General features: G+C 45.3%; 1 protein-coding gene across 1 annotated transcript in view; it reads right to left on the bottom strand.

Annotated features, from left to right (window-relative positions):
• Positions 1 to 14,266, bottom strand: part of kcnmb3 (potassium calcium-activated channel subfamily M regulatory beta subunit 3) — a 17,955-nt gene extending 3,689 nt beyond the window's left edge. The window contains exons 1-2 of the mRNA XM_029642155.2: positions 13,867 to 14,266; positions 675 to 878 (exon numbers count right to left, since the gene is read on the bottom strand). Coding sequence (XP_029498015.2) covers positions 675 to 878; positions 13,867 to 13,952 — 290 coding nt within the window. The 5' untranslated portion in view covers positions 13,953 to 14,266. The remainder of the gene's footprint in view (positions 1 to 674; positions 879 to 13,866) is intronic.

The raw sequence follows: 14,266 nt of genomic DNA, 5'->3' as shown, positions 1-14,266 counted from the left end.
CTCTCAACTCATCCTATGGTATAAGCAAATTCATAACGGTTTTATAACACCTCAAATGAATGTCAATTTACTTAGTGTCTGTGCACACTTTACAAGGGTATATGACAAGGTTATGATGCCCATTATTCCATTCAATGTAATGTGACACAGAGGTTGGTCAATTAATTAATAACCTGATATAATACCTTGTATGTAGACTATGAGTAGCATGTAATAACATATGACATACGTTTTCATGCAGACTATGTAATAGCAGTTGTTATTAACAGTTTCCCTTAGAGCATGACAACAGTATGAAATATCACCTATAACACCAATTATAACTATTTTATAACATCATGTGGGGATTCTCATAACTAGTTACAACAATTCCTGACAACTTATGACAAATGTTATGTTTTCTATAGCTGTTATAAAGGTGTTATGAATGCATGCACAAGGACACCTACAGTGGTGTTCCTAAAGTTCTTACATTATTGGCCATCTTGTATTAACTCAAATTCTCCACTTTGAAGATGATCATAAGGTATAGTCATCTCCTACGAATTCAGCCCAGATTATTTTGATTCTTAGAAATATAACCTATTGTAAGTGTACAAAACCACCTGTGTCCACTCACCAGATAGTGATTCTGCTCCATATATAAACGTCTTATTGACAGAGGCCTACCTTACCTGTTTAGGTGGGGTTTAACCAGAGTGATCCCGATCAGAAAGTACATGAGCACAGAGAAGGCCATCATGCTGAAGCCCATGAGCATGGCTCTGTCCTCCCCCACACTGGAGGCCATCACCTGAGCCTTGGCCCTCTCCCCTCCGCACCCGTACCCTCCTCTCCGCCACACCTGCTCCCTCGCCGCCAAAGGGTGGAGGATCTCCCTTTGTCATAGGCACACACATACATGCACATGAATGAATGCACACGCAAATGAACACACACGCTCATGAATGAACACACATACAGTGGGGTAAAAAAGTATTTAGTCAGCCACCAATTGTGCAAGTTCTCCCACTTAAAAAGATAATTTTCATCATAGGTACACTTCAACTATCTGCCTCTAACCCTAGGAAGCTCTTTGCCACCTTCTCCTCCCTCCTGAATCCTCCTCCCCCTCCCCCCCCCTCCTCCCTCTCTGCAGATGACTTCGTCAACCATTTTGAAAAGAAGGTCGACGACATCCGATCCTCGTTTGCTAAGTCAAACGGCACCGCTGGTTCTGCTCACACTGCCCTACCCTGTGCTCTGACCTCTTTCTCCCCTCTCTCTCCAGATGAAATCTCGCGTCTTGTGACGGCCGGCCGCCCAACAACCTGCCCGCTTGACCCTATTCCCTCCTCTCTTCTCCAGACCATTTCCGGAGACCTTCTCCCTTACCTCACCTCGCTCATCAACTCATCCCTGACCGCTGGCTACGTCCCCTTCTGTCTTCAAGAGAGCGAGAGTTGCACCCCTTCTGAAAAAACCTACACTCGATCCCTCCGATGTCAACAACTACAGACCAGTATCCCTTCTTTCTTTTCTCTCCAAAACTCTTGAACGTGCCGTCCTTGGCCAGCTCTCCCGCTATCTCTCTCAGAATGACCTTCTTGATCCAAATCAGTCAGGTTTCAAGACTAGTCATTCAACTGAGACTGCTCTTCTCTGTATCACGGAGGCCCTCCGCACTGCTAAAGCTAACTCTCTCTCCTCTGCTCTCATCCTTCTAGACCTATCGGCTGCCTTCGATACTGTGAACCATCAGATCCTCCTCTCCACCCTCTCCGAGTTGGGCATCTCCGGCGCGGCCCACGCTTGGATTGCGTCCTACCTGACAGGTCGCTCCTACCAGGTGGCGTGGCGAGAATCTGTCTCCTCACCACGCGCTCTCACCACTGGCGTCCCCAGGGCTCTGTTCTAGGCCCTCTCCTATTCTCGCTATACACCAAGTCACTTGGCTCTGTCATAACCTCACATGGTCTCTCCTATCATTGCTATGCAGACGACACACAATTAATCTTCTCCTTTCCCCCTTCTGATGACCAGATGGCGACCGCATCTCTGCATGTCTGGCAGACATATCAGTGTGGATGACGGATCACCACCTCAAGCTGAACCTCGGCAAGACGGAGCTGCTCTTCCTCCCGGGAAGGACTGCCCGTTCCATGATCTCGCCATCACGGTTGACAACTCCATTGTGTCCTCCTCTCAGAGCGCTAAGAACCTTGGCGTGATCCTGGACAACACCCTGTCGTTCTCAACTAACATCAAGGCGGTGGCCCGTTCTTGTAGGTTCATGCTCTACATCCGCAGAGTACGACCCTGCCTCACACAGGAAGCAGCGCAGGTCCTAATCCAGGCACTTGTCATCTCCCGTCTGGATTACTGCAACTCGCTGTTGGCTGGGCTCCCTGCCTGTGCCATTAAACCCCTACAACTCATCCAGAACGCCGCAGCCCGTCTGGTGTTCAACCTTCCCAAGTTCTCTCACGTCACCCCGCTCCTCCGCTCTCTCCACTGGCTTCCAGTTGAAGCTCGCATCCGCTACAAGACCATGGTGCTTGCCTACGGAGCTGTGAGGGGAACGGCACCTCAGTACCTCCAGGCTCTGATCAGGCCCTACACCCAAACAAGGGCACTGCGTTCATCCACCTCTGGCCTGCTCGCCTCCCTACCACTGAGGAAGTACAGTTCCCGCGCAGCCCAGTCAAAACTGTTCGCTGCTCTGGCCCCCCAATGGTGGAACAAACTCCCTCACGACGCCAGGACAGCGGAGTCAATCACCACCTTCCGGAGACACCTGAAACCCCACCTCTTTCAGGAATACCTAGGATAGGATAAAGTAATCCTTCTCACCCCCCCTTAAAAGATTTAGATGCACTATTGTAAAGTGGCTGTTCCACTGGATGTCTTAAGGTGAACGCACCAATTTGTAAGTCGCTCTGGATAAGAGCGTCTGCTAAATGACTTAAATGTAAATGTAACTATGACAGACAAAATGAGGGAAAGAAATCCAGAAAATCACATTGTAGGATTTTTTATGAATTTATTTGCAAATTATGGTGGAAAATAAGTATTTGATCAATAACAAAAGTTTATCTCAATACTTTGTTATATACCCTTTGTTGGCAATGACAGAGGTCAAACGTTTTCTGCAAGTCTTCACAAGGTTTTCACACACTGTTGCTGGTATTTTGGCCCATTCCTCCATACAGATCTCCTCTAGAGCAGTGATGTTTTGGGGCTGTTGCTGGGCAACACGGACTTTCAACTCCCTCCAAAGATTTTTTTATGGGGTTGAGATCTGGAGACTGGCTAGGCCACTCCAGGACCTTGAAATGCTTCTTACGAAGCCACTCCTTCGTTGCCCGGGCGGTGTGTTTGGGATCATTGTCATGCTGAAAGACCCAGCCACTTTTCATCTTCAATGTCCTTGCTGATGGAAGGAGGTTTTCACTCAAAATCTCACGATACATGGCCCAATTCATTATTTCCTTTACACGGATCAGTCGTCCTGGTCCCTTTGCATAAAAACAGCCCCAAAGCATGATGTTTCTACCCCCATGCTTCACAGTAGGTGTTCTTTGGATGCAACTCAGCATTCTTTGTCCTCCAAACACGACGAGTTGAGTTTTTACCAAAAAGTTATTTTTTGGTTTCATCTGACCATATGACATTCTCCCAATCTTCTTCTGGATCATCCAAATGCTCTCTAGCAAACTTCAGACGGGCCTGGACATGTACTGGCTTACGCAGGGGGACACGTCTGGCACTGCAGGATTTGAGTCCCTGGCGGCGTAGTGTGTTACTGATGGTAGGCTTTGTTACTTTGGTCCCAGCTCTCTGCAGGTCATTCACTAGGTCCCCCCGTGTGGTTCTTGGATTTTTGCTCACCGTTCTTGTGATCATTTTGACCCCACGAGGTGAGATCTTGCGTGGAGCCCCAGATCGAGGGAGATTATCAGTGGTCTTGTATGTCTTCCATTTCCTAATAATTGCTCCCACAGTTGATTTCTTCAAACCAAGCTGCTTACCTATTGCAGATTCAGTCTTCCCAGCCTGGTGCTGGTCTACAATTTTGTTTCTGGTGTCCTTTGACAGCTCTTTGGTCTTGGCCATAGTGGAGTTTGGAGTGTGACTGTTTGAGGTTGTGGACAGGTGTCTTTTATACTGATAACAAGTTCAAACAGGTGCCTTTAATACAGGTAACGAGTGGAGGACAGAGGAGCCTCTTAAAGAAGAAGTTACAGGTCTGCGAGAGCCAGAAATCTTGCTTGTTTGTAGGTGACCAAATACTTATTTTCCACCATAATTTGCAAATAAATTCATTAAAAATCCTACAATGTGATTTTCTGGATTTTTTTTCCTCATTTTGGCTGTCATCGTTGAAGTGTACCTATGATGAAAATTACAGGTCTCTCTCATCTTTTTAAGTGGGAGAACTTGCACAATTGGTGGCTGACTAAATACTTTTTTGCCCCACTGTATGTGCATGAGAATGGCACTGACTCCATTCCATCCAAGATTCAAATTACTGGCAGGGCAAGCAAAAGCCCATTTCTCTCACTAAAGAAGAGAGATGGAGAAGTGAAGTGGGAGAGAGTAGGAAAGATAAATAATAAACCTGTGGTTTCTTATTTGTTCAGAAATCAAATCACTTTTTTTCAGAAACAGGCACTTTTGTTATTGTTTTGTGAAGATCAGTCTTGTTTTGCTTGAAATGAGAACATTTGTGAAAGGTCTACTTTTATTTATGATTACGCTGCATATCTATTTTACCTCATGTTTTATGTGTCTGCATTGAAAATGTGCAATAAATATTGCCGAAATGTTGTTGAAATGTAGTACTTTGTTTATTAGCTATACATATACAAGAACTACATACGCCCCCAAATCATAGCGCACGTTAGACATTTTAATGGCTTGGACCTTTTGGGGGGAGAAAATGTTAAGTCACTGGACCTCTTTGAATTCTAATTGTGCACCCCTGGGCCAGGCCTACTACATTTATTTCTCAACTTTCCTAATATGAAGCACATTGCTTTGCAACTGGAGTAACCCTCCTGGCTGGCATGAAAATGAACCTCTGGAAAGCATCCTACAGTGCCTACTGATGTCTTTTCCCCCCCATGCCTCCGTTCTGACAGGTGCATGATAACATGTGCAGTCATTGCACAATCGCAAAAATGTCTAAAAACCTGTTTTCGCTTTGTCATTATGGGGTATTGTGTGTAGATTGATGAGGAGTTTTAATATTTTTAAATTAATTTTAGAATTAGGAAGTAAAGTAACAACATTTGGAAAAAGTCAAGGGGTCTGAATTTCCGAATGCACTGTATATAAACGGAGTGTACAAAACATTAAAAGCACCTTTCTAATATTGAGTTGTACCCCCCCCCCCAAGCAGCGTTGCAGTTCTTGACACAAACCGGCACCTAATACCGTACCCCGTGCAATGGCACTTAAATCTTTGGTCTTGCCTATTCACCCTCTGAATGGTACACATACACAATCCATGACTGAATTGTCTCAAGGCATAAAAATCAGTCTTTAAGTTGTCTCCTCTCCTACCTCTACACTAACGGAAGTGGATTTAACCAGTGACATCAATAAGGGATCATAGCTTTCACCTGGTCAGTCTATGTCATGGGAAAAGCAGGTGTTCTTAATGTTTTGTACACTCAGTGTATATATTCCGGACTTTGACATTGCTCGTTCTGATATTGGTCAACTATTTGGATTATGCGTGTATTGTTATTGTATTGCTAGATGGTACTGAACTATTGGATATAAAAAAAATGCATCTACAAATCTATATACACGACCAATAAACTTTGATTCAAGGCTTAAAAGGGCAATTCTGCCACTTGTCAACTTCATATTTGAACAAGGCAGTTAACCCACTGTTCCTAGGCCGTCATTGAAAATAAGAATTTGTTCTTAACTGACTTGTCTAGTTAAATAAAGGTCAAATAAAATAAAATATTCATTATCTCCAGCACCAAACCAGCGTCTACATACAGCGCATTCGGAAAGTATTCAGACCCCTTGACTTTTTCCACATTTTGTTAAGTTACAGCCTTATGCTAAAATGTATTACATATTTTTTCCCCCTCATCAATCTACACACAATATCCCATAATGACAAAGCGAAAACAGGTTTTTACAAATCTTTGCAAATGTATTAAAAAATAAATAACAGAAATTCCTTATTTACATAAGTATTAAGACCCTTTGCTCTGAGACTCAAAATTGATCTCCGGTGCATCCTGTTTCCATTGATCATCCTTGAGATGTTTGTTGATTGGAGTCCACCTGTGGTAAATTCAATTGATTGGAAAGGCACACATCTGTCTATACAAGGTCCCACAGTTGACAGTGCATGTCAGAGCAAAAACCAAGCCATGACGTTGAAGGAATTGTCCATAGAGCTCCGAGACAGGATTGTGTCAAGGAACAGATCTGGGGAAGGATACCAAAGGATTTCTGCAGCATTGAAGGTTCCCGAGAACACAATGGCCTCCATCAATCTTAAATGGAAGAAGTTTGTAACCACCAAAACTTTTCCTAGAGCCCTGCCTTACCAAACTGAGCAATCGGAGGAGAAGGGCCTTGGTCAAGGAGGTAACTCTGACAGAGCTCTATAGTGCCTCTGTGAAGATGGGAGAACCTTCCAGAAGGACAACCTTCTCTGCAGCATTCCACCAATCAGGCCTTTCTGGTAGAATGGCCAGACGGAAGCCACTCCTCAGTAAAAAGGCACATGACAGCCCGCTTGCCAAAAGGCACCTAAAGGACTATCAGACCATGAGAAACAAGATTCTCTGATCTGATAAAAAAAAAAAAAGATATTTCACCTTTATTTAACCAGGTAGGCTAGTTGAGAACAAGTTCTCATTTACAACTGCGACCTGGCCAAGATAAAGCATAGCAGTGTGAACAGACAACAACACAGAGTTACACATGGAGTTAACAATAAACAAGTAGAAAAAGAAAAAAGAGTCTATATACATTGTGTGCAAAAGGCATGAGGAGGTAGGCGGATAATTACAATTTTGCAGATTAACACTGGAGTGATAAATGATCAGATGGTCATGTGCAGGTAGAGATACTGGTGTGCAAAAGAGCAGAAAAGTAAATAAATATAAACAGTATGGGGATGAGGTAGGTAAATTGGGTGGGCTATTTACCGATGGACTATGTACCGCTGCAGCGATCGGTTAGCTGCTCAGATAGCAGATGTTTGAAGTTGGTGAGGGAGATAAAAGTCTGCAACTTCAGCGAATTTTGCAAGTCGTTCCAGTCACAGGCAGCAGAGAACTGGAAGGAAAGGCGGCCAAAGGAGGTGTTGGCTTTAGGGATGATCAGTGAGATACACCTGCTGGAGCGCGTGCTATGGGTGGGTGTGGCCATCGTGACCAGTGAACTGAGATAAGGCGGAGCGTTACCTAGCATGGACTTGTAGATGACCTGGAGCCAGTGGGTCTGGCGACGAATATGTAGCGAGGGCCAGCCGACTAGAGGATACAGGTCGCAGTGGTGGGTGGTATAAGGTGCTTTAGTAACAAAACGGATGGCACTGTGATAAACTGCATCTAGTTTGCTGAGTAGAGTATTGGAAGCTATTTTGTAGATGACATCGCCGAAGTCGAGGATCAGTAGGATAGGCAGCTTTACTAGGGTAAGTTTGGCGGCGTGAGTGAAGGATGCTTTGTTGCGGAATAGAAAGCCGACTCTAGATTTGATTTTAGATTGGAGATGTTTGATATGAGTCTGGAAGGAGAGTTTACAGTCTAGCCAGACACCTAGGTACTTATAGATGTCCACATAGTCTCGGTCGGAACCATCCAGGGTGGTGATGTTAGTCGGGCATGCAGGTGCAGGCAGCGAACGGTTGAAAAGCATGCATTTGGTTTTACTAGCGTTTAAGAGCAGTTGGAGGCCACGGAAGGAGTGTTGTATGGCATTGAAGCTCATTTGGAGGTTAGATAGCACAGTGTCCAAGGAAGGGCCAGAAGTATACAGAATGGTGTCGTCTGCGTAGAGGTGGATCAGGGAATCGCCCGCAGCAAGAGCAACATCATTGATCCTTCCTGTTTGGCCCTGTCCGGGGGTGTCCTCGGATGGGGCCACAGTGTCTCCTGACCCCTCCTGTGTCAGCCTCCAGTATTTATGCTAGTAGTAGTTTATGTGTCGGGGGGCTAGGGTCAGTTTGTTATATCTGGAGTACTTCTCCTGTCCTATTCGGTGTCCTGTGTGAATCTAAGTGTGCGTTCTCTAATTCTCTCCTTCTCTCTTTCTTTCTCTCTCTCGGAGGACCTGAGCCCTAGGACCATGCCCCAGGACTACCTGACATGATGACTCCTTGCTGTCCCCAGTCCACCTGGCCGTGCTGCTGCTCCAGTTTCAACTGTTCTGCCTTATTATTATTCAACCATGCTGGTCATTTATGAACATTTGAACATCTTGGCCATGTTCTGTTATAATCTCCACCCGGCACAGCCAGAAGAGGAATGGCCACCCCACATATGCTCTCTCTAATTCTCTCTTTCTTTCTCTCTCTCGGAGGACCTGAGCCCTAGGACCATGCCCCAGGACTACCTGACATGATGACTCCTTGCTGTCCCCAGTCCACCTGACCGTGCTGCTGCTCCAGTTTCAACTGTTCTGCCTTATTATTATTCGACCATGCTGGTCATTTATGAACATTTGAACATCTTGGCCATGTTCTGTTATAATCTCCACCCGGCACAGCCAGAAGAGGACTGGCCACCCCACATAGCCTGGTTCCTCTCTAGGTTTCTTCCTAGGTTTTGGCCTTTCTAGGGAGTTTTTCCTAGCCACCGTGCTTCTACACCTGCATTGCTTGCTGTTTGGGGTTTTAGGCTGGGTTTCTGTACAGCACTTTGAGATATCAGCTGATGTACGAAGGGCTATATAAATAAATTTGATTTGATTTGACATTTGATTTATATATACAGAGAAAAGAGTCGGCCTGAGAATTGAACCCTGTGGCACCCCCATAGAGACTGCCAGAGGACCGGACAACATGCCCTCCGATTTGACACACTGAACTCTGTCTGCAAAGTAGTTGGTGAACCAGGCAAGGCAGTCATTAGAAAAACCGAGGCTACCGAGTAGTTCGAACTGTTTGGGAATGGACCTGGAAAGTATGACATTACTTTGCAGGCTATCTCTGCAGTAGACTGCAACTCCTCCCCCTTTGGCAGTTCTATCTTGACGGAAAATGTTATAGTTGGGTATGGAAATCTCAGAATTTTTGGTGGCCTTCCTAAACCAGGATTCAGACACGGCAAGGACATCAGGGTTGGCAGAGTGTGCTAAAGCAGTGAGTAAAACAAACTTAGGGAGGAGGCTTCTGATGTTGACATGCATGAAACCAAGGCTTTTTCGATCACAGAAGTCAACAAATGAGGGTGCCTGGGGACATGCAGGGCCTGGGTTGAAACCAAGATTGAACTCTTTGGCCTGAATGCCAAGCGTCACATCTGGAGGAAACCTGGCACCATCCCTACGGTGAAGTATAATGTTGGCAGCATCATGCGGTGGGATTGTTTTTCAGCGGAAGGGACTGGGAGCCCTCTCCTGTACTCCCTGTTCACCCACGACTGCGTGGCCACGCACGCCTCCAACTCAATCATCAAGTTTGCGGACGACACAACAGTGGTTTACCAACAACGAGGGACGGCCTACAGGGAGGAGGTGAGGGCCCTCGGAGTGTGGTGTCAGGAAAATAACCTCACACTCAACGTCAACAAAACTAAGGAGATGATTGTGGACTTCAGGAAACAGCAGAGGGAACACCCCCCTATCCACATCGATGGAACAGTAGTGGAGAGGGTAGCAAGTTTTAAGTTCCTCGGCATACACATCACAGACAAACTGAATTGGTCCACTCACACTGACAGCGTCGTGAAGAAGAAGCGCAGCAGCGCCTCTTCAACCTCAGGAGGCTGAAGAAATTCGGCTTGTCACCAAAAGCACTCACGAAACTTCTACAGATGCACAATCGAGAGCATCCTGGCGGGCTGTATCACCGCCTGGTACGGCAACTGCTCCGCCCTCAACCGTAAGGCTCTCCAGAGGGTAGTGAGGTCTGCACAACGCATCACCGGGGGCAAACTACCTGCCCTCCAGGACACCTACACCACCCGATGTTACAGGAAGGCCATAAAGATCATCAAGGACATCAACCACCCGAACCACTGCCTGTTCACCCCGCTATCATCCAGAAGGCGAGGTCAGTACAGGTGCATCAAAGCTGGGACTGAGAGACTGAAAAACAGCTTCTATCTCAAGGCTATCAGACTGTTAAACAGCCACCTTTGAGTGGCTGCTGCCAACACACTGTCATTGACACTGACCCAACTCCAGCCACTTTAATAATGGGAATTGATGGGAAATGATGTAAATATATCACTAGCCACTTTAAACAATGCTACCTTATATAATGTTACTTACCCTACATTATTCATCTCATATGCATACGTATATACTGTACTCTACATCATCGACTGCATCCTTATGTAATACATGTATCACTAGCCACTTTAACTATGCCACTTTGTTTACTTTGTCTACATACTCATCTCATATGTATATACTGTACTCGATACCATCTACTGTATGCTGCTCTGTACCATCACTCACTCATATATCCTTATGTACATATTCTTTATCCCCTAACACTGTGTATAAGACAGTAGTTTTAGAATTGTTAGTTAGATTACTTGTTGGTTATCACTGCATTGTCGGAACTAGAAGCACAAGCATTTCGCTACACTCGCATTAACATCTGCTAACCATGTGTATGTGACAAATAAAATTTGATTTGATTTGATTTGATTTTGAGACTAGTCAGGGTTGAGGGAAAGGTGAATGGATAAAAGTACAGAGAGATCCTTGATGAAAACCTGCTCCAGAGCGCTCAGGACCTCAGACTGGGGCAAAGGTTCACCTTCCGGACAGGACAACGACCCTAAGCACACAGCCAAGACAACACAGGAGTGGCATCGGGACAAGTCTCTGAATGTCCTAGAGTGGCTCAGCCAGAGCCCGGGCTTGAACCCGATCAAATATCTCCGGAGAGACCTGAGAATAGCTGTGCAGCGTCGCTCCCCATCCAACCTGACAGAGCTTGAGAGGATCTGGAGAGAAGAAACTCCCCAAATACAGGTGTGCCAAGCTTGTAGCGTCGTACACAAGAAGACTCGAGGCTGTAATCGCTGCCAAAGGTGCTTCAACAAAGTACAGAGTAAAGGGTCTGAATACTTATGTAAGTGTGATATTTCAGTCTTAAATTTTGTATACATTTGCAAACATGTCTAAAAATAATGGGTTATTGTATCTAGATATTGCCAGCAGCATACCACCCTGCATACCACTGCTGGCTTGCTTCTGAAGCTAAGCAGGGTTAGCCCTGGTCAGTCCCTGAATGGGAGACCAGTAGCTGCTGAAATTGGTGTTGGAGGCCCAGTAGGAGGCACTCTTTCCCCTGGTCTAAAAAAAATATCCCAGTGCCCTGTGTAAGGTGCTGTCTCTCGGATGGGATGTTAAACGGGTGTCCTGACTCTCTGAGGTCATTAAAGATCCCATGGCACTTATTGTAAGAGTAGGGGTGTTAACCCTGGTGTCCTGGCTAAATTCCCAATCTGGCCCTCAAACCTTCATGGTCAACTAATAATCCCCAGTTTACAACTGGCTCATTCATTCCTCTCCCCTGTAACTATTCCCCAGGTCATTGCTGCAAATGAGAATGTGTTCTCAGTCAACTCACCTGGTAGAAAAAATTGATTGATGAGCAATTTATTTTGAATCAATTTTAGAATAACTCTATAACAAAGTGTGGAAAAGGTCAAGGGGTCTGAATACTTTCCGAATGCACTGTATGTGAGAACGGGCGTGTTTTTATGATCTGTGGTTAAATAGATAAAAATGCTTACATTTCTTTAAAATGCTTCTCTGTGACATCCCAGGGTAGGATTAAAAGTACACGTTTCTAGCCAGAGGAAGAGTATTTTCTTGCTCCCTACAACACCTTGATTCTCAGTGTTTAAAAATCAGTTTAATAAAAAAAATCACTTTTGATGATGTCATCGGGTAGAACTTTTGAACTACAAAACGTAGAAATGCGCCGTTTTCACATAAACTCAGCAAAAAAAGAAACGTCCTCTCACTGTCAACCGCGTTTCTTTTCAGCAAATTTAACATGTGTAAATATTTGTATGAACATAACAAGATTCAACAACTGAGACATAAACTGAACATGTTCCACAGACATGTGACTAACAGAAATGGAATAATGTGTCCCTGAACAAATGGGGGGGTCAAAATAAAAAGTAACAGTCAGTATATGGTGTGGTCACCAGCTGCATGGCCCTAGCCCTCACCCTCTGATCCAACAGGTCCCAGACGTGCTCAATGGGTTTTAGATCCGGGCTCTTCGCTGGCCATGGCAGAACACTGACATTCCCGTCTTGCAGAACGCACAGAACGAGCAGTATGGCTGGTGGCATTGTCATGCTGGAGGTTCATGTCAGGATGAGCCTGCAGGAAGGGTACTACATGAGGGAGGAGGATGTCTTCCCTGTAACGCACAGTGTTGAGATTGCAGGCAATGACAACAAGCTCAGTCCGATGATGCTGTGACACACCGCCCCAGACCATGACGGACCCTCCACCTCGATCCCGCCTCAGAGTACAAGCCTCGGTGTAATGCTCATTCCTTCGACGATAAATGCGAATCCGCCATCACCCCTGGTGATACAAAACCGCAACTCGTCAGTGAAGAGCACTTTTTGCCAGTCCTGTCTGGTCTAGCGACATTGGGTTTGTACCCATAGGAGATGTTGTTGCCGGTGATGTCTGGTGAGGACCTGCCTTACAACAGGTCTACAAGCCCTCAGTCCAGCCTCTCTCAGCCTATTGCGAACAGTCTGAGCACTGATGGAGGGATTGTGCGTTCCTGGTGTAACTCAGGCAGTTGTTGTTGCCATCCTGTACCTGTCCCGCAGGTGTGATGTTCGGATGTACCGATCCTGTGCAGGTGTTGTTACACGTGGTCTGCCACTGTGAGGACGATCAGCTTCAACCTGACGATCAGGTTGAAAAGGTTGAAAAGTAACAGAATTGCCCTTTAAGGTTTGGGATAGACTCAAAGAGTCTACTTTTATTTTATATTTGTTTGCCTTGGGCTTCTAGAGCTTCTGTACCCATAGGCACACACACTAAATTCCCCATAATTATGTTTGGAACATAATGAACTAAAACTGCAAGAAAATACTTGATTAGTCCGGCCATGCAATGCAGAAGTCATGGTAAAACTGTGGATGGTATTTTCATCTTTATCTTTTATCTATTGTTCTCATATGAGGGGGGTCCCTGATGAATTTGCAATCACAAAGGGGGTCCTCGACGCAATAAAGTTTGGGAACCTCTGCTCTAATCTTATCAACTGGGGTCATCAGAATGATTACTGCGAGAGACGTTTGATGTACTCTGTGTTCCTTTACATTACCTTGTAACTTGTGGGATGTAAAGTAGAGTGTAAATAATCGCATGAGAACATTAGGATAGACAGAACCACCACTCGAAACACTTTCTAGGAATTTGATTTGTTTTCCCTGTAATAGGAAGTCTCACTTGCAGAAAGGAAGCTTTGATGTACAGTTTTGTTCACCCACCTTCCAGTTTCAGAAATCCCCACCCATTGATTCTTCAATTAAATTCAAAAACATTATTTAGGTCATCCCTAACCTATCTGGGACCAAGCTAGGGATTACTTACAGATCTCTTCGTGCTCTTAGGGTCATTGGCAAGATAGCACCAACAGATCTGGGATCAGTCTAGCTAACCTAACCTGTGTCTTACCGTGTCTGTCGCCTCCGTGCACCCTGTAGGTTGATGCTAATGGGGACGCTAAAAGACTTCCGAGGTGAGGCTGTGTTCAAGAACATTCCTGCTTTTCAAACACTCCAACAACTTCCTGTAGTCTGGTTGCCCAGTGTTTGTCAACCTCTGGCCCAAGTACCAGCTCCGGTCCCTGGGATGATGCTCAGCAGTCCCTTAGATGTTCAGCTAGCTGACGGTGATTTTGTCTTTTTTTTTGTGCTAGTTTAAATTGACGTTTTCCCCAAAGGAGGAAACAATCTAGCTTGCCGGTACTTGGCACTAAAAAAGGTTGAGAAAACACTGTAGTAGTTTTTCCAATGGTCCTACAGCGTATTCTCATATCTTCTCCTCAGCTCTACTCTTTAATGAAGCAGCATGA

This window comes from Oncorhynchus nerka, linkage group LG9b (genome assembly GCF_034236695.1).
Source record: "Oncorhynchus nerka isolate Pitt River linkage group LG9b, Oner_Uvic_2.0, whole genome shotgun sequence".
Classification (NCBI taxonomy): domain Eukaryota; kingdom Metazoa; phylum Chordata; class Actinopteri; order Salmoniformes; family Salmonidae; genus Oncorhynchus; species Oncorhynchus nerka.
Note: the sequence above shows the minus strand (reverse complement) of the source record. Positions and strands in the feature narration are given on the sequence as shown.